The sequence below is a fragment of the Balaenoptera acutorostrata genome, chromosome 7 (assembly GCF_949987535.1).
Source record: "Balaenoptera acutorostrata chromosome 7, mBalAcu1.1, whole genome shotgun sequence".
In the NCBI taxonomy this organism is placed as follows: domain Eukaryota; kingdom Metazoa; phylum Chordata; class Mammalia; order Artiodactyla; family Balaenopteridae; genus Balaenoptera; species Balaenoptera acutorostrata.
The window spans coordinates 60970331-60991432 of record NC_080070.1 but is presented as its reverse complement, the minus strand read 5'-3'; the positions used below and the strand labels follow the sequence as shown (position 1 = coordinate 60991432).

Below are 21102 nucleotides of genomic sequence, written 5' to 3'. Positions count from 1 at the left end.
GGGATGTGCTTCTCTTTTCTGTATTGTACTTTGTGCCCAAGGCACTTCCTGAGGACTAGGAGGTATTTGTACTTGTTTCCTATTGCTGCTGTAACAAATTATCCCACATTGAGTGGCTTAAAACAATACCAATTTATTATTTTAGAGTTCTGGGGGTTGGGACTAAAATCGAGGGGGAGGCAGGGCTGCACTCCTCTCTGGAGGCTCTAGAAGAGAATCAGTTTCCTTGCCATCTTTCCAGCTTCCAGAGGCAGCCTCATTCTTTGGCTCATGGCCACCTTCCAGCTTCAAAGCAGCAATGGCTGGTTGAGTCTTGCTCACATCTCATCACTTTGATTCTCCTTCCATCATCACATTTCCTTCGAAGTCTGACTCTCCTGCCTCCCTCTTTCATTTATAAGGACCCCTGTGATTACACTGGGCACATCCAGATAATCCAGGACAATCTCCCCTTCTTAAAAGCCTTAGTTTATCGCATCTGCAAAGTCCCTTTTGCCATGTGAGGTAACACACTCAGTTTCCTGGTATTAGAAGGTGGCCACTAGGGCTTCCCTGGTGGCGCAGTGGTTGAGAATCTGCCTGCCAATGCAGGGGACACGGGTTCAATTCCTGGTCTGGGAAGATCCCACATGCCGCAGAGCAACTGGGCCCATGAGCCACAGCTGCTGGGCCTGCGCGTCTGGAGCCTGTGCTCCGCAGCGGGAGAGACCACGATGGTGAGAGGCCCGCGCACCGCAGTGAAGAGTGGACCCTGCTTGCCGCAACTGGGGGAAGCCCTCGCATGGAGACGAGGACCCAACACAGCCAAAAAAATAAATGAATAAATAAATAATAATTAAAGGTGCTAATAATTTTTTAAAAAAAAGAAGGTGGCCATTATTCTGCCTACCACATTGTTCAATAAATATTTGATCAACTTGTAAATATGTTGAGAAAATGGTAAGCTAAACACTTTGAATTATTTATAAGGTTAGCTAATTTCCATGGCTCATCACTAGCCAAAGTCGCGGTCACAGGTATACTGGACATTCCTGATCCCTCCCAGACACGCAACCCTCATACTCATTCAAGTTCATGTGCACTTCACCCTGTTTTGGCTGTAAACACGTGCTGTGGTTCTATCCAACTCTCTTTCACCTGGTAGACAGAACATAATCTGTTGTGACAGATTTTTCCCAACCAAGTTACGTGAATTGCTCACTGTCACACAAAGATATAGCCTTTCCACTTCCCTTGCATCCCATTTCACACTGAACTCCTTTCTCCAATTACCATTTCAGACAGATCAACCAACAAAAAAGAGGAGGTGGTAATCTTCAGGCAGGAGTAAAGATGCACAGAGCATACTGCAATCCTACCAGGAAAAACCCAAGCTCTGTCGTTATTAACACCCTGAGTCACATATCTTCTTCCTCCAAAATGAATCCTTCAAATCTAAGTCACGATCAATGAACTACTCTCCCACTAGAGGTGCTACCAGCCATCATATCAAGATTCAGACACCGTCTGTCAAAACTTTTTCAAATTTGTCCTCACGGCATTAAAAATATGACAATAATCTACCTCCAACTGTCACCCAACCCTCCTCCCCCAACGCAGGTCAAGTTTCAGGGTGATTTTGGCAGGTAATCTAAAGGAACTTGAGTGATGGACAATTACATATTTTCATTCTGAAGTTTTTCAATTGTTTTAAAGCAACTGACATTTTATGCTTGTTAGTCTGTATCACTCGGGCAAACTTCTACCAGTTCTTAATCAAAACAATTACAGAAACCCTGCCATCTTTAAGTTAACTGTAGCATTTAGAAAGGGATGACAACTCAATATTTGCCCTATTCCCAGTTCTATCAATGTATCATATATAACTGGTGTTAAAGAGTAATTAGGAATAATTGGAAATCAAACACTGTACTTAAGCATGTTGATAGAAAGATAAGTATTGAGAACTAGATTGACATGTGAAACAACACTTCAGAATTTGATACCCCAGGCATTCTCTTCTTTTAAACCTGGCAAAGATACCAAATTATATCAAAGACAAAGTCCACAGATTTACTTACTGATTACCTTAAGTACAAACAGAATGTCTCTCTGTGGCTTAGAGGAAATAATTGTACAAGACTCACAAGATGCAAATTCTCCAGAGCAATTTTTCCTGCAGTTCCAGTAGGTCATTAAAGATTTAGCACAGGGGCTTCCTTGGTGGCACAGTGGTTAACAATCCGCCTGCCAATGCAGGAGACACGGGTTCGAGCCCTGGTCTGGAAGATCCCACATGCCACGGAGCAACTAAGCCCCTGCGCCACAACTACTGAGCCTGCACTCTAGAGCCCGCGAGCCACAACTACTGAAGCCCGTGCGCCTAGAGCCCGTGCTCCGCAACCAGAGAAGCCACCACAATGAGAAGCCCGCTCACCGCTCACCACAACTAGAGAAAGCCCTGGCGCAGCAACGAAGACCCAACGCAACCAAAAAATTAATTAATTAATTAATTAATTAATTTTTAAAAAGATTTAGCACCTACTGTTTGCACACTTAAACCTCCGGAGGTGGGTTTAACATAGCACATAGCTCTCACTGAAGAATGTGAATTTCTATGGGAAAATCTTGTTCAAAGGTAAACCAATCTGTAATACATTTTCTTTCTTCCTTATTTAATTCCATATTCTTTAACACGAGCTTTAAAATGCAAAGAAACTGGGGAAACTGATACACATTTACTCTCAAGAAGCAAGACAAACACAAAATAAAGTTGAATTTCTAAATAGCTGCTTTAGAGTCCGAAAATGTCACAACTTGGTAGCAATAATACCTTTCATATGGCAAATACAAGGTACTGTGGAAAGTTCTATCCGTGTCTACATTTGCCAGGTCAAATGCAGAGTTGAAGAAATTGGTTGAAATGCCAAAAAAAAAAAAATTAAACTACTTTCTTCCAAGGCAATCAGACCAAAGAGGCAATAAGAGTTTCATTTTCCTGTATAATTTGAATAAACTACCTCAGTTTTACACACACACACCCCCTTCCAAAATGTAGACAAGGGCTATATAGCTAGCAACAAGTTGTCACACATCTGGAAGACTATTTTAAAACACATTCAAAATGTTTTGACTACATGATACCAAGCATCTGGCAATACAAACTTCTCTTAGGAATTTTTCTTCTATAGAATTCAGTCTTGTGTAGAGAGTCATTGTGCCAGATTTTGAACTACACGTTTTATTTGTGGAACGACTGTGTATATATATATATATACACACACGTATATATGCAAAATATATATATATATATTTATATGCAAAGGCAAGGTTTTCCTTATGATTTTGATTTAGGTAGATTTAACTTAAATGATGTTAACAGAGTTGCCATTGATTCTTGCATTACTTGAACTACTCTCTAGCTGTGCCCTCCCCCTGCCCCCAAAAGCCGTTCAGTGGCCTCTATTGGTCAGTCCCACCCCAGGAACATTCTCTCCCAAATGAACAGCACTCACTCACTTGTCTAAATAGTAACTGACTTTATTGGTTTCATTCCTCAGCAAGGATGAGGAAAAGCGAGGCTTCTAGCTTTCCCTGTCTAATAGGAACCAGCCTTAGGAATACCTGTGGTTCACCAACCATCCCCAAACCATCTGCAGGATCTTGAGGTAGGAGGTAGGTATTCTTCATGTGAGGTCGCCTCCCTCCTCAGGCGAGCTAGCTCAGATTTCCAAAGGCCTTTTCCACAAACTAACCTAACCATTCCTATCTCCACTCCACTTTCAACCTTTCACACTAAGTCTTAAGTCGGGTGACACCACGGTGGGAGTGTTCTGAGTAAAATATGCACCGATTATTTCAGTTTTGTAGATTGCAATGACCTCAGATCACTCACTTTTGCTTGTGACCCAGGCGAGGAGGGATAAATTCCTCATAGGCAGGTTACATGGTGCTAGGCATGATAAGTGTCTGTTGAATTCTTCTGCATAAAAATGCAGACTGTCCCATCACTGAAGTAAAGATGACCGCATTTCAAACTTGAAGTAAAATTAAACAGGTAGTCAGGTTTCAGCCTAAGCAGTGTTCACCATTTGGGTAGTTGTGAAGAGCAGATTAGTGGGGACAGGTTCACCAGAACTCTACTGGCATTAGGGTGCTACTGGTAAAATATAAAGACTGTATGTATGAGGAACTTTGGAGAGAGTGGGGTACCAGCTTGCCTTATTTAGGCTTCCTTGACACAAAGAATACACACTTAGGGGAGAAAATCATTCTGTCTCCTTCTTTATGGAACATGCCCTGAGCTGACGGGCTTCAGTTCTAGAAGTCACTGGACTGTTCAGGGCCCTGGAGCATGGCAGCAACAATGATGCTGCAGCAATAGAAACCAGCACATGGTTGTGAAGCTCGCGCTGGAGGGAGTGAGGGCCACCCCTGAGATGCTTGATGGGGTCAGAGCACAGGGGAAGGGGGTGGGGCCTGGGTGCTGGAGCTCCAGCCAGCTGCCTTCAGCGTCACAGGCAGTCCGTGGAACCTTATTCATGCACATACTTGCAACCTCTAGAAGCTTCCAGAAAAAAAGTGAGAGAATTTGAAGAACCTGGAAATCTCAAATTGCAGACGGGATGAGAATTATAGAAATACAGTTTATACTATAAACACGACCTCATTTAACCAGTCTGGTGTGGCTTAGGAAAACCTGGGATTTGACAGGTAGATAGATGAATTAATACACAGAAATAGGGACAATGAATTTGATGACATCAAGCAACATAATATATTGCTACTTTATAATATATTTAATAGCATAAGATATTGCTATTGCACTTTAAAATATAATCTAGGGGCTTCCCTGGTGGCGCAGTGGTTGAGAATCTGCCTGCTAATGCAGGAGACACGGGTTCGAGCCCTGGTCTGGGAAGATCCCACATGCCACGGAGCAGCTGGGCCCGTGAGCCACAGCTGCTGAGCCTGCGCGTCTGGAGCCTGTGCCCCGCAACGGGAGGGGCCGCGATAGAGAAAGGCCCGCGCACCGCGATGAAGAGCGGTCCCCGCACCGCGATGAAGAGTGGCCCCCACTTGCCGCAACTAGAGAAAGCCCTCGCACGAACCGAAGACCCAGCACAGCCAAAAATAAATAAATAAATAAATAAATAAAATATAATCTAAATCAAGTATTTGAAGAAGTTTCATAATCTGAAAATATACCTGAGAAAAAAGTAGAAAGGCTCCTTAAAGGGTTAATCATTCCCAGGTGAAGAATGTATCTTAACTCAGAATTCCTCAAGAAAAGCAGCCTTCTCTGCAGGTTTTACAAATAACAGCAGTTGGTGGCTAATATTTCTAACCTTTAGTCAGTTTTCTGTTGATGAAAAATCAGAATCAGGGATTATTACTTTTACAAAGAATGTTTAGACATCCCAGTGACATGATCACTATATAAAATATAATTCAAATTATCTCAGTTTAAACACTGACTTTGACAGTTAGTAAAATCATTTAATTTTCTGCTATGGAAACTATTTTAATAATTTTAACCACTTTTTAGATTATATCAATTCTTTGAGATGAAGTACGACGGAGAATGAAAATAATCTTTGTAAATTGAGCTCTATTGCAAAAAATGATTTCCATTCTTCAGTAGGGATATTAACGGATAACCTTTTGAGTGCCTTTTCCTTGTATTTCTCTTCTTCCTCTACCTCTCCTGTCTTCCACAGCTCAAAGAAAACCTAGCTCATGAAAACAGACTCTACTTAATGACCCCCTTCCCTCTGCCATTCTCTTTCATTCACATTCCCAACTTTGCATCTCTGTTCTCATTTTCCTTTTTTCTTTCCGGGGAATGACCACCTCAAAGGATTAATTCAGAACAGGCAGCAGAAAATGGTAACAAGAGTGGGCAAATCAGGATGTGGATTTAAAATCAAGAGGTATTTTAAAGGAGGAGAGTTACTCAAATTAAACATATGTTAAAAATATGGGTTTGTTGTTCATGGCATACCTGCTGCCTGCGATCCCACCCTCATCGGATCAGCCTTCAAGGGCAGAGCATTCCCTAGTGGAATAATAAATAGAGCGGCTTGAGTGGATATGGATCTGACCAGCCCAGCGAGCTGCCTCTCCTCTTGGTCTGACTTCACTGTTGGAACACAGGTGGTAACTGAACTAGTGAAATGGATCATGGCCCCTCAGGCTCACTGCCAGAGAGAGAGAGAATAGAATTCAGGCTCCAAGTAATCAGGCTTTGGACAGAAAAAATTCTAATATAGGTCTTAGCATTTACACCAAACTTTGTTTTAACTGATATTGCCTGTTTTCCAAGGCATCATCTTTCTTACCTTGATGCATGTGAATTAGGCAGCAAAAGTCCACTGGTCTTTTAAAAAAAATATGCGGTACAGACGCTTAGAGTGCTTTTCTTTGGGCTGACCTGCCATCAACCGAGGGGTGTGGCAAATTGTATTCTGCAGGTAAAAACAAAAAGACTTGCCCTATTTCTGCACTTTCATTCTCCCCAATGTACCATATTTTGCAGCTCTCTGCTTTCTCAGAATTATGCTCCCAAATATTATTGATATGAACTAGCCACACCTATACTCATTAAAGGTTTTCAGTGGGAACTATGTAAAATAGCAATATATGATTTACTTGCTCATTTATATCCTTCCTTGCTATAGAGGAGTTTTGAAGTTGAGAGCAGCAATGTAAGATACTTATGGGTTGAATTCATTCCACTGATAGGCAAGATTCAACAGTCCTGGGTCTCTAAGGATAAGTTTCCATGATATGGACAACATATCCATAAGGGTTTTGAAATAATATGGGTCTGAGAAGACATTGTTTCTAGAACACAAGAACTACCTAACTAGCTGTGAAATTATTACAGGATAATAGAGGCTAACTGGTTTCCCCTTATACTGTCTATGAAAAATACTACTTGCTAATGAAATGAATAGTGTGGGGTAATAAACAGTTTGTAAGTCCCTCAAGCATTTTATATATGTCCATTATAAACCATCATATACAAACAACAAAACCTTTTTAACTGTTCATTAAAGCAATCAGGCCCCCAATGTTTGTTTACTAGTTCAGGTTATCACATACAGAAATGAAAATATATTAACACCAAGAGTAACAATGCCCCAAATCAGCAGATATCATATCAGAGGACCGAATATATATGAAAATTACTATTTGTACAAAGGATAGTTTGAAGGGTATGATTATTGACTTTTCAAAAATTCATTTAGTTATCCAGGTCTCCTCTAGCGAGCCATATCTGATTTAAGAACTGGCCTCCTTTCTCCAAGTTGTCTGAATTGGCGATGTTTTATAGAACTTGGCTCAAATGTCCCTCTTGCAAAGGGGAGAACATATTGTAATGTTCTGAAGGCAGGAGGTTTGCGTTAAGCCTGTCGCAGCAGTTTTCACTATTTAAAGGGGAAAATCAGGTGAAATCCAGTTCTGAAATTTAGCAAGTCCTCCCAATTCGACCATATTAAAGAAAGTGCCATGAAACAGGTATAGGGCATGATCAGAAGTGTGGCCTGGCAGGTGGGGGGGGTGGAAGGAGGTAGAGCACAGGTACAACCAGGTTGGTGGGGAGCAGGCAGAGCTTTTCCTAAGCACCTTCCTCCAAAGGGAAGTCTTTTCAAGAATTTTAATGGCAATAAGATTGACACATGTTGTCAATGCCTTTGATGACATGATGTGAAAGGAAGCAGGTGAGGACAAAGATGGAGAGACACATGAGGAAGGTTGGGGTGGGGGGGAGGATAGGCAGTATTATTATTTAACTGCTTTTCCACTCCCAAAGCAACCCAAAGCCTGCTGCCCTGCTCCCGGACTTGCTCCCCTTGACATTCCAAGGTGATTTTGCCTGTCTGTGATAAGCAGTCCTTTAGGGTGGAACGTCATTCCGCCGCAAGCTCACTGGGAAACTGCAGCACTGGCCAGGGATGGGGTGGTCTGCCCTGGGTCAGGAGCATGAGCCATGTTCAAGCAAGGCAAGATGATGACTTGGCAGGGGAAGAAGGAATCATTCAAGAGAATTCAGGCATGAATAGGTGGCTGGTCCAGAAAACCATGAAGGTATCTCCAAACCCTGAGATTCTACAATTCTACATACTGATAGGTCTCATGGACAAAATTATTAACTCATGTGAGAAACAAACACCCAAAAAACAAAATGAAAAACAAAAACCAATCTCCTCCCCACCCAATACAGCAGAACACGGTTAGCCTATCTTATAATGGTAACTGGACTGAAATGGAAAGGCAAACCCCAGCTATTTAAAAAACTATTAGAAGATGAAACAAAAATACAATCTCTGGTTCCAAATATTAAGTGAGTATGGATGCAGAACTCTGGATCAGTAGTTAAGATTGGCTAATACAATGTCTCTGTTGCTAAAACAAAGTTAAATTAATTGTGAAAATCTCCATGAGCCCACACAGATTCTGTTCACGGGACCTGCCCACTCTCCCCGACATTTTTCTTTGTATGTGTGTGTAGTGTGTGTGTGTGTATACTTTGCGGCTAAAGGAGCACATTTGCTTTGATTATGGAGCTCTTTCCAGACATTAAAAGCCACAATTCTAGTTCTTATACCTAGAAAATGCCAAAATGTGTTCCTTTCTGGGGGAGTGAAATACTGTGCCCCCTTTAAGGGCAAGCCCTTAGAAGCCCATCAATTGTTGTTTGAAAACTTCTGGCTCTATTTTTGTAGAATCTTCGTCCCGTATTTTCTGAAAGGCTCTTGGATGAACATTCTTCTAGTGCCAATGTTAACACAGCTGAATGCTTTTATTTGTGCTGCAGGTAGCACACATGCTAACAGACATCATTAAATGAATTTTGTTCCCACACAGAAGTTGTTTGCCGGCTGCCCAGCTGTGGGATCAGAGGGTGGGATATTTCTGATTTTAGACATAAGGAAGGGGACAGTAGGAGCCAGGCTTTTAGTGATGGAGCCTTTGGGGGCCCTGGGATAACTGTTACACATCTCATGCCAGAGAACACAGTGTGCGACATCACTGTTCACACAGAGCCCCTACCAAGATTAAAAACCACATATACAGCAAAATACTTCACTAAAATGTAGACCAAGAGTACTTTCCTTTAGAAATAGTACGTGCAGGGGGAAAAGCTGAGTAAGCCCAAGGGAAAACCTGTGCATAAGCTGCTTATCTGTTATTCTTAGCAAGGTGAGGGGATCCTGGCCACACTTTGTGGACTCTAAGGACATTTTGGTCTTTCTCTGCATCATGCTCTGGAATTATTTTTTCCATTTTTTTTTTTTCATGCTGCCTCTGTAACACAACCTCTTTACATAGTTTATCTCAGGAAATGACAATTGGCTGTCGAATCCCATACAAATTGATTGGATATGACAGCTTAAAGGAATAAATATACTGCAGAGAAGAAAAGCTTTTACTTAGACTCTTGTATTTTAAATCTTTTTTACTCCTTCTTAATTTTATTATTTCAATTAGATCATTTAAAAAAATCAACACATCACATACCAACCTCCCCTAAGAGCAATCATAAGATTTGATGATTTTTCTGATACACAGGCTAGGGTTTCAAATTTGCATTATTTTATCTACTGAATTAACTATGAATTCTAAACCAAACTAATGCTGCCATGTGTTTTTAAACATCTCTAATCCAAACCATCTGGAGAGGCATGGTTTTGCAAAGGCATCCCTTCCAGGACACTCTGTGGATTTTGTCACTGCTTGAGGTTTTGGCAAACCATCAACATTACTATAATTCTCTTTTATAAAATATAGCTTTTGACTAGGATTTTAGAGTCTTGGGTGTGTGCGTTTAGACACTTTTTGCTCTTGTCCCTTTCTCTTTTCAGAAGACCATACTTAAAACAAACTTATTTTAAAGAAATAAAGGTTTTTGTTGTATAAGGAATAAATTTAACTTCAACTATTCAACATAATGCTAGACAACGTTATCAAGAAGCAAAGAACACACCTTATTGTACATAGATGCTGGAAATACTTTTTAAAACAAGTCAAAAGGAGAAAACTTATCAACTTTAGAGAACAGCAACTACAAAAAGTATAAATATAAAATGATTATGGCAACAATGATTTGTAGCATGTAACAAACTCAATGCATTTACGAGAAGATTACAATTAAAAACTGACTAAGCTAAATCTTTCGCCTAAGAAAAGCAACATCTTGTTTAATTCTTTGGCTACTAATGAACATATCATTTAAAAATTATAAATCAGGGACTTCCCTGGTGGTGCAGTGGTTAAGAATCCGCCTGCCAATACAGGGGACACGGGTTTGAGCCCTGGTCCAGGAAGATCCCACATGCCACGGAGCAACTAAGCCCATGTGCCACAACTACTGAGCCTGAGCTCTAGAGCCTGCGAGCCACAACTACTGAGCTCATGTGCCACAATTACTGAAGCCTGTGCGCCTAGAGCCCGTGCTCCGCAACAAGAGAAGCCACCGCAATGAGAAGCCCACGCACCACAACAAAGAGTAGCCCCCGCTCGCCGCAACTAGAGAAAGCCCGCACGCAGCAACGAAGACCCAACGCAGGCAAAATAAATAAATTTATTAAAAAAAAAATTATAAATCAGATGTAAGCATGCTAAAAGCAAAGGGTGGACCACTTGTCACAACAAAGGTTAAAAAAAACTTTCCCCGGAAGTAAGGATGATGATTCTCCTTCCACAAATTCTCTGATAATAATGCTTTCAAATAATTTCAAAAGTTAAAGAATGGAAAGATCAGCTTTTTTGCTGAGCCACTGTCTGAAATAAATTAGACACAGACACAAAGTAGAAGGTTTTGGTCAAGTTTATAAAGGGGAAAAATGTCTATTCTTTAGAAATAGATGGCCTGAAGTCCAGAGTGAGTCTGTGCCTAGAATGTAAAGACTCCAAAGCAATGCACAGGCACTCACTCAGGGGTGGTCGCATCCTAGAACACTCCTGGCAGATGCTAACATGATCTGGGGTACCACGACAGTCCACTCCTGGCTTCTGTTTCCTTTCCTGGAATGGGATCCTCCACACCCACACCTCTGAGGGACAGGGCTGCCTTTCTGAGACTTCTCTTTCCTTTTAGACCACCTGGTATAATTTAAACCTGCTTCTGCCTAAAATGTTGTAGGATAAAGGAAAAGCACAATCTGAGATTTCAGAGGATGGAAGATGGAAGCCCCACCTGGGGGGCCCGGATCCAAGTCTTTAGGAGAGATTAGCTCTTGACAGAGATGCTAATCTAGTCTTAGCTGAAAGTAGAACATTGGTCAGCCCCATCTTCCTTACTCTTGCTTCAGGGTCTACAGAGTGAGTCAAGCGTGGCAAACGGCCAGCGAGTCTATACAGAATTCAGTGCAGCCATATGAGCTATGTTAGAGACCAGTGGGTTCCGTTATGAAGCCTGTGCCTGAGGCAATCAATCAGTGTAAGTAATTAAGCCACGGAAGCAAACGCATCTGTACCCAGTACATGGTGGAAGCAGAAAAGCAAGGATACTACTTCAGCCATGTGTACCAATACAACAGTACCAGTTATCAAAATACTGAGATTATTTTGTACTTGTTAGAAAACTGCTTTTCCACATATCCTCCCAGTGCTCCTCTGCTGCCGGTCACCCTGCACCCTCCCTCCTGCACCCTTCAGTCATGACCTCCCCCATTCAGCCACTAAAGATGGGATGCTTGACACAAAGGGGGCCCTAATCCATGCTGCCTGGACAATGCCATACAGATTGTTCCATATTTTGAATTACAGTCTGCATAGTAGATAACTGTAGCTGACAATTACTGGTTACTTACTCTGTGCCTGACTCTGAATGCGTTATACGTATTCATTTATTTGACACTCGTGTATGACTTGCCCAAAGTTACACAGCTTCTAAGTAGTGGGACCCAAATTACAATCCCAGGCTGCATGGCCCTCTAGCCCACTCTTATCCACTGTGTGCTTAACTGCCTCCTAGGACTCAGCAAATATCTCATCATCATTTAGTCATGACACAAAAGTTTGATTGGGAAGATAGAACTTTGGAATTGCCTCAGGTTTCCTCTTCACTTGTCATTTACGTATTAAAAAGCACACAGAGGGATCTAACCAATGAGAGAGGAGCTGGCCAGGTGATGGCAACTAGGGCATGGCAGGGATGGGGGCAAACTGAAGAGTTCTTGTGGAGGGGGGACAGCCTCTTCTCAGCTCTAGCCTATTGTTGCTGTGAAGACCTGGCCATAGTGGGTACCCCATAAATGTCTGTTGAATGAATGAATCTAAGTTAGGTGAAATTTCTTTGCAAAATACTCAAGCAAGGAAAATAAGAATACCAAAGTTTAAGCTTCCTTCCATGGGATGGACTAAAATGCAGTAATAGGGAAACAACCAAATGTAAAGAGAATACTTTTATCTTTTCAAAGTATGTTCACCTATTGCTACGCACGGAATTATGTTCCCCTAACCCCCAATGTGACGGTATTTGGAGACGGGGCCTTTGGGAGGTAATTAGGTTTAGACGAGGTCATGAGGGTGAAGCCCCTGTGATGGTATTAAGACATCAGAAGAGCTCACTCTCTGTCTTCATGTGAGGACATACCTAAAAGGCAGTAGTCTGTAAGCCAGGGAGAGAGTCCTTACCAGAAACCAAAATGGCTGGCACCTTGATCTTGAACTTACCAGCTCCAGAACCGTGAGAAAATTATTTTCTGTTGTTTAGGCCACCCAGTCTATGATATTCTGTTATGGCAGCCTGAGCAGACTAATACACCTATATTATCTCTTTTATCCTCACAATAATCCTAAGAGGTAAGGAGAACCCCATTGGTATTCAACCCAGACCCCTGAAAACACCCGTTTCCCTTAGACCAAGCTCTTGTGACCTCAGTGAATGGCCAGGTAGCAGGGTGGTGAGGACAAGGGGAGTGACAGGCCGGAAACCTCGCTCATGCTGTTGTCTGGAGCTCAATGCACAGCACCAATAATTACTGGGCAATTCCTTGATGAAGCACAACCACAGAAAGCCCAGTTCAGACCGTTTTAGCACAGGGCACGGCAAGAGGAGGGAAGGGCATTTAGGGAACTGAATAAAATCTTCAGTGTTGGGTTCTGCGCCTCCAACTTCTTTGCACATTAATGGGGCAGACCAAACGCTCTTAAGTCTTAGGTAGCTTTGTAATAATGTTAAACTTCAGCTTGAATTTAAAAACAATGTGTTCAAAGGTGGACTCTCATGGCATCCCCTGCATCTAACAGCTCACTTGGTCACGTGTCAGGTACACAGCTCCCTCACTGCTATTTCCAGATGAGGACTCGTCTCTGATACAATCTCTTGGCTATAATCCTGCTGCTAACTCTAATCTCCCTAGATGTATCCCAATGATCAGTTTTGCTTCTCCTTAATTTTTGGAGAAGATTCTAGAAAGCAGGCAGGTAAAGAATGAGAGCTGGCAAGGCAGTTTCTCTGCTTCCAGCTTCCTGGGCCAAAACAGAAAAAGAAGTTCCTGCTGTTTGGTTTAATAAGAATCAGTGTCTAGCTCAAGCCTCGCTCGTCGGACCAGTCATACTCAATCGGCATAAAAAAAAAGTGTTTCCGAGTGTCTGTGTTTCATTTCAGCATGTACGTGTAAACTCCCTTTTCTTTTTTCCTAAAGACACAAAATAGCCCTGCTGTGCTGCTGTTCTTGTCTGATCCATATAATCTGCATCTTTTATGTAAGAGTCCATCCTGCAGTCCACCCAGCATTGCCTTTGAAAACTAGGTCTTACACTACTGAGCACGTCCTTGTCTGTGAAGTTTGTTCTCCAATTACTAAGCACCTATTCTGTGCCCTCACTTTGTCATCCCAGGAACTCATATTGAATACATAACCCTAGTTGTCAAACAACTTTCCATTCATTCATCCCTTCTCTTTTCTGACCTCTACTGAGTAACCACTCCTTGCCACACTGAAGAGAAAAGCTTAGAAAAAAAACCAAAATCAGTTAGGCCATAAGGAAGTTACCTGTCCTTTCATTAAAAAAGAATCCTCAAGTCAAATTCTAACACTTCTCTGGTCATAATATACCTTGGAAAATTCATTTAATGTATATCTTTGTGTCCATAGCTGTTTTGTTCATTTAGATTATAGCCCACAGTCTGAGCCGGGGGAGGAACAAAAATTGATGGGAGAAGAAATCAAGTTTATTGCAATAAACCTCACAGTTCCACCAGAGACCAGGGAAAGTCTTCTCTCCACGACATGACAGCAACGCCTCAACAACTGTCCCAGGGTCACTCAGCAGTGTGGTCAGCTACGAACAGAGGTGCCAGTCCTGCCTTTCTGTCCACTCCCCTCACCAGCAGCCCACATTCTCTCCTGTGTTCCCATCACTCCTCACAGCGAGGGTGGGGATGACGAGGTCAGCAGGAACCTCACACAAAACCGAGCACCTGGACGGCTAAAGCTGTAGCTTCAGTCTCACCTGTAACCTCTATAGAATCTTAATGAGAAGCGCAGCCACACATTGGGGGGGGGGGGGAGTCAGCTGAGGATTTTAAACACTGGCACAAATGAGGTTACTTGGTATTAACCCCACTTCACATTCTGCTTTCCCCCGAAATCAGGAGAGCTTCAGGTCTGTGTCAGTTTCAGGTCATTGTCAGATAATCCTCAAAAAGAGAATGCCAAGAACAAAGAAACCAAATCAGGAAAAAAAATAAAAGTAAAAATAAAAACCTCTGACCAAGCCAAGCCTCTAAATATAGCTTTTCCACTTACCTCAATGCAGATAATTCTAAGATATATATTTCTGATTCTATTCATTGCATTTAAAAGAGAAAGACCACACCAGGGTAAGCAATGCAGGGTGGTCAGACACATAATCTAATGACAGTGTGTGGAAGCCACTACAGAAGACAGCAGGAGCGCTGCCAGATGGTGCGGTGGGGCCGAGTGGCTGATTTCTATGCAGAGTTGCCGATGTCGTCCAAGTACGGATGGCTCTCATTGAAATGAAAATAGAAAATGCAGGACCAGAGCCCACACTAAACATTCAGTTTAGTAAAGACAGAAAACTGCCCACGAAAGTGGAAGGTACTTGGCCTTGCTATTCTCAGTAGAGAGAAACGAGCCTTCCTCCTGCAATCTTTCTACCATTAGGCTAAAAGCCTGTCAGTCTTTGCAAAGGAACACAGAACTGATATCTGCGTCTTGTGCATTTGTTTTCTAGTGCCTGAAACGATGCTTTTCTGAGCCACAGGATTTGTTTGCAACTATACACTTGCGAAAACATGAAGAATCAAGAGGTCAGCAAGAAATGGCTAGCTAACGTGATTATTCCAAAATGATAAAAGTACAATCATCGTAAGGCACCCGTAGCTCCTCCTCACCCCCAGTCCTCTTTCTTACTAAGCAAACTAATTTTGAAATTATTGGAACATCATAGGAGAATGTGGAAGCACATTCATTCTACCCAATTTCAGTGAGATAATGTCTGGAAAGGACCAAATGTAGTAAATAAGCTTTACCAATGAACAGAAAGGATATAAGAAGAAAAGTGATAGTGAGTGGCGGTTTTGGTTTTTCTCATGTGTATTTTAATTCTGTGGGCTCTCCAAATTCCCCCCTGCACTACCATGGTTAGTGCATGGTAACCAAACTGCCCTTACTACTTTTTCCCTCCACCTCACCTCCATCCACTAAGTCACCTACACCTTCCCTGGCTGCCTAAGTTACCCCTGCTTTGGTCTCCCAACAGCTCAGTCATACTCACTATCACGGCACTTTTGTTTTCTTTTGGCAGCCACTGATGTTTACCTGGCAGTGATCCGAACTTCACGGAGATCAACTACAGCAAGGTGTGTCATTATCCCAAAAGAAATGGCACTGTCCAATGCACGTTGTGTCGTGTTCAATATGGTCTTGAGTCCACTCCTGGAAAAACAACTCCGGATCTTCTGACCACCACAGAAGCAGATCCCACCAATAAGTGAGCGCAAGGAAATAAGTGTGTGTGGGAGGAGGGGTGGGGCGTGGAGGTCTCCACCTCCTCCAGGTGAGGTGAAGTGGGAAGGGGCAGGGAGTTGGTAGGAAATTTCTCAAATAGGGTCAGGTGGGAGGGCATCAGAGTAACAAAGGCAAAAAACGCCACTCTAGTTTGGGCCAAAGGGGAAAAAGGAATGATGGACATACTTCCAAATAAAGAAGCCAAATAGTTTCATCACCTATCTTCATCTCTATCTATCACCTTTCTTCATCTCTCCTCTACATTCCAGTGGTTTTCAACTATTGCTGCATCTTCAACTCACTTGGGAGCTTTTAAAAATGACCAGACTGTGGCCCAGACTAATTAAATCAGAATCTCTGGATGAAACGCAGGCATCAGTAGTAGGTCTTAAAGTCACCCAGGTGATTGCAATGATCAAGTAAGATGGAAAACACATCTCTGTTCCATTTTTCTCTCTATTCACTTCTCCCCAGAACCCCATGCCACATACCTGCGTGGTGTTAACTGGCTGAATTCCTGACTAATGTAGCAAGAGGCAATACACAGCCTTCAGAGTAAATATGAGCTGACTTCAATCCTGGCTTTGCCATTTACAGGCACCTGCCCGGGTTCATGGCCTCTCTGAGCCACAGTTTCTCACCTGGGGAGTAATGGGAGCTTACCACGATGAATGTAGATTCTTAAAACATGTTAATATCTTTTTTATTTTCAGAGATCAATGTCACAGAGACATTCCCCGTGTCCTCAAATTATTGTTTTTTTCTCACCTCTTAGGAAAGCTCCCACTCAAGGTCTAATAAATTTCAAAGCTGATCACTCTAGGTATATTTGCTTATTAGCCCAAAGTGATCTGAAATCAGTAGGACTTTAGCAGTTGTGAAAGGTATTAGTTTCCTGGATTGCTCTGAGGTGAAATTCAGGTATGATGGTTAATTTTATGTGTCAACTTGGCTAGGCTATAGTACCTAGTTTTTTGGTCAAATACAAGTCTAAATGTTGGTGTGAAGGTATTTAGATGTGATTAACATTTAAGTCACTAGACTGTTCTTTTGCACATGTCACTTAACCCCAAAGTTTAAAAGTATTAAAATTTTCCCCTTTCTCAGTAAGAATGCTAGTAGAGTTTAGAACCCCCAGCTGCTTCTGGTCACCAGATGAAGTGAAGATAATAGTAGGAATCTGGGGAATACAGAGATAGTTTAGTCAGCATCTTTTGGTAGGATAGTCAGAGTACTTCTGACTTAAAAAAAAAAAAAAATCAAGGGTATATCTTCTAAAACACATATATTGGAGCATTTAAGGGGGCAACTAAAAATAAGGTTAAATGCCTTTTGGTGAAGCTTTTAGTAAATGATCCCAAAGGTACCAGGGGGTGAAAGAAAGAATGCTCCTTTCAGTCAATACTGGTATTAATCACTGTGTGATAAAACAGATAATTTGAAAATTCCAGTTAATTCCAAAGACTTTTGGAATTTGCCTCTTCACTCAGCATTATTAGTTCCTACTGACCTGTTACTGTGCAATGTTGTGAATATTAAGCACACTATCAAATTGTTATTACCACAGGCTACCTTTCGTCAGTTAATATAATAAAATATTTAAATTAGGATAAACATTAAGTACTTCGACCAAAACAATATAGTGTCACTTCTTAAATTTAAAAAAATTCAATATATGCTTCATACAATATCAAAATAGCTTAAATGGCACTGTTTTTCAAAAAATGTGCTTCTGCTTATCCCATAATCCTTTTAGTATTTTCTTGGTAATTCAGCAAAACTCTTTAAACTGAATAAAATTAGGATTTTGTGCTTCTATGTTTACAGAAAGAGCGTATCAGACTGACAAATTTGATAATCTAAAAAAAAAAGAAAGAAAAAACTGTTCTTATTTCAAAGGTTCAAAAAATAAAGGTTATTTACTATGCAGACCAGGACTTCTTGTTTTTAAGATAGCAAATTAGAAAAACATGGTAAGAGTTAGAGGTTACTCAATCAGGTTGAAGCTGGGACTTCTACTCCAGCAGTTCTTGTTCCCCAAATTATATCTGATACTGTTCTAAAGTCTAAACATATTTTAGTTCAAAAAGATACTCAGCTCTTAGATATAAAATGGCACTAAGCTTCCGAATATCAACAGGTTTACCCACCTTCTTCAACTAATGTATTTGTTTTCAGAGTAATCTGCCACTCAGTACCTCTGAATCGTAATATTTGAGGAATTGAAGCTTTGAGCTAAACTGTTCGTTTGCATTTTCCTGTGCGTAATCACAGGAGAGGGGCATTAATAAAGGGGTTGGTGTACTGGCCACTACCAAGGCCTATTATTTCAGCAGAGTCATGGCAACAGGGCAAAGCCGAGTGTGTGCAACTGTGACATAATTTCAGCCTGTATTGTGTTGAATGGAAGAGAAGACCAATGTGTCAGCAGATACAAGCAGTAAAATATCCCAGACTAGTTGCAAACCGGAAACAGTATCTATATTTCTCAACAAGTCAAGAAAGATAGTGATAAACCTTACCCTCAACTGGCTACGAAAGTATTATTACCTGTAAAGCAAGATGGCACCCGTAAACTTAAAACTGGCGAAATCCCATTGAACTGCATTTCAGAGAGAGGAGGGAACTTGAAATGGTACTGCTCTGAGGGTGTCCACGAGGGTGGGCAAGCATATGTTCCTGCTAAGCAGAGGAAGTGGTACACCCAGATTTCTTCCTAAGTGCGAGGTCTTTATAAACTCATCCTCACGGGGGCTGTTTGAAATGGAAAGAAAATGACACACAGTCCCCAACCGGGCTTCCGAACTGTTTGGAGAGGGTTGCCACTTTTCCCAGACATTAGGTTACTGTGGGGGAATTTTCCAAAATTGTCAACAATTCCATTTTTAAACTCGGTTCTTCTTCTCCGCATAAAATAGATGCGAGGCAGCATGAACTATATTTGGTCTAGTAGGAGATGTAAGTTTTTTTTTACATTGCTGACTCTTACCTGACAGTGGAAGACGTATTCTGGTGTGGTTTTCTTAAACTTCATGTTCCAAACCAAGGCCACGCCATCTGGTTCATGGGGAGCATCTTCGTTGTTGTTGTAGGAAGCGACCATCAGCTCGGGGTACTGGATGGAAGAGGTCACAAGGATGGCTTATGCCAAGATGACAACACAAGGAAAACATTCTTATTCCAACAGACACATGCTCTATTACATACTTTAAATGGCACTTTCTTTTTAAGTTGTGGCATACTTAATACCAACTTCACGTCTCAACCCACTGCAATCTGGTTTCTACTCCCAACAAACGTTCCACGTGTGCTGCCACAGTCACCAATGACTACTAAACTGCATGCACTGGTGGATCTCTCTGGGTTATATGACATTTGGGTTACTCCCTCCTTTCTCCTATGTTGGCTTCCATGACATCTTTCTCTCCTGATCTTCTTCCAAACCATTCTTTTCAGTCCCTACAGTTTCTTCTATTGCCTATATTCCAAGGGGGGCTGTTTTCTGCCCTTATTTGTCTCTCTCGACACACTGTCCCTGGGTGAACTCATCAATAGCTTTAATGAGCATTAATACATTGACAATGTTCAAATCTTTATCTCTAGGCTTGATTTCTCTCTGAGGTGCAGATTTTACAGCTACTGGGGATTTCTCAAGGCTGTCCATAGACACGTCAGATGCAATGCATAGGAAAGCGAGCTTGTTGCCTTCTACAAAAACCTACTGCTCTTTCAACATTCCCTCTTCCAACATTCATCCCTTTAGTGCTTTGCACTGACATTACCTAGCTGTCCAGGCCAGACACTCCACGTTCATTTTTACTCCTCCCTCTTTCTCATCTTCATATACTGTGTTTCACTACTTCCTCAATACCATTCAAATGCATGTTTTCTTTCTATCCTTAAGATCAGAGGGCTCCTAAATGAATTTCTTGTCTGGATGAAGACAACAGTTTTTTAAATGGCTTCCTGCTTCCAGGCTTGCCATGCCCTACCCTCACCTACTCCACTCTTCATCCTTTGTCAATATGATTTTACAAAACATACATTTGGCTAAGTCACTCCTCTGCTTAAAATACTTTAACGGCTCATCATTACTTTCAAGATAAAATCCAGGTCATATAGGATCCTTCATGATGTTATTTTCTACTTTCTCTGCTTAATCTCCTACAACCTCCCCTCCCTCCTCCCAACCCCACTCTATGACCCAGCCTCATTGGGCTAGTTCTGAGGTTCATAGGTACAGCCTCTGTACCATGAGTCTGATACTCACTCTCATTGGAATGCCTCTTCTGTGTTGGTTACATCATTAACTTATTCGTTAAGACTCGATGCAGGCATCAAGTCCTCCAGACAATCCTATCTAACTATCCACCACCCCTCCTTGCCTCTCATCAGCTCCCTTAGCATTATGTGTGTCCCCCTATGTGTGTGTCCTGGTCTATGTCTATTACTAGATTGTAAGCTCTTTGAGTATAGGGACTTGTTTTTATTGACCTCTGAATCCAGAGGATAGTAAGTCCTAGCACAATAAACTTGTGCCAAAATCTGTTGAATTACAAACGCTCTTTCTTAATGTCAGTAACCCTGTGCTCAGTGGCAAGACCTTATCTTTAATCTTGTTGTTAAATAACACCAACAATTAAAAGCTCAAGTAAAAGAAACACAAGCAGTAAAATAACAAAGAGGACTCTACAATGAGTAGAAATACCTACTCACCATACATGAACTCTATGCTGAGTGTTATAAATAAACTGAGGCTGAATCTCATGGCAGGTATTTATGAGTTAGAGTACATTTCATGAAAATGTCATTCTTACCTGGGATTCCCATAAGGCAGCTCCGTTAAAAATAGCATCAGGATTATAGCAGGTCGTATCAGTCTTTGCTCACAGGTAATTTTTTCCTTCTTTTTCACTACACTGCATATATTTAACGTAAGATTGCCTGTATAAATTTGAACATCAACTTTTTTTCTATCAAAAATAATTAAACCTAAGTCTTCTATGTGATTGTATTCATTCTTTGAGCTCCCTCAACTTAAGAAAGCTGCAGAGAGTTACAACTTGCCAGTTGGTACAGAGAAAGTATAAGCCTACAACGACACACACGTATGTGGCCACCAGGGGAA

The 21102-nt window shown here is 41.6% G+C and overlaps 1 protein-coding gene across 5 annotated transcripts in view; it reads right to left on the bottom strand.

Annotated features, from left to right (window-relative positions):
- DYNC1I1 (dynein cytoplasmic 1 intermediate chain 1) overlaps nt 1–21102 on the bottom strand; it is a 336428-nt gene that overhangs the window by 101483 nt on the left and 213843 nt on the right. For all 5 annotated transcript variants that reach the window (XM_057550171.1, XM_057550173.1, XM_057550172.1 and 2 more), the window contains one exon: nt 18964–19089. In XM_057550171.1, coding sequence (XP_057406154.1) covers nt 18964–19089 — 126 coding nt within the window. The remainder of the gene's footprint in view (nt 1–18963; nt 19090–21102) is intronic.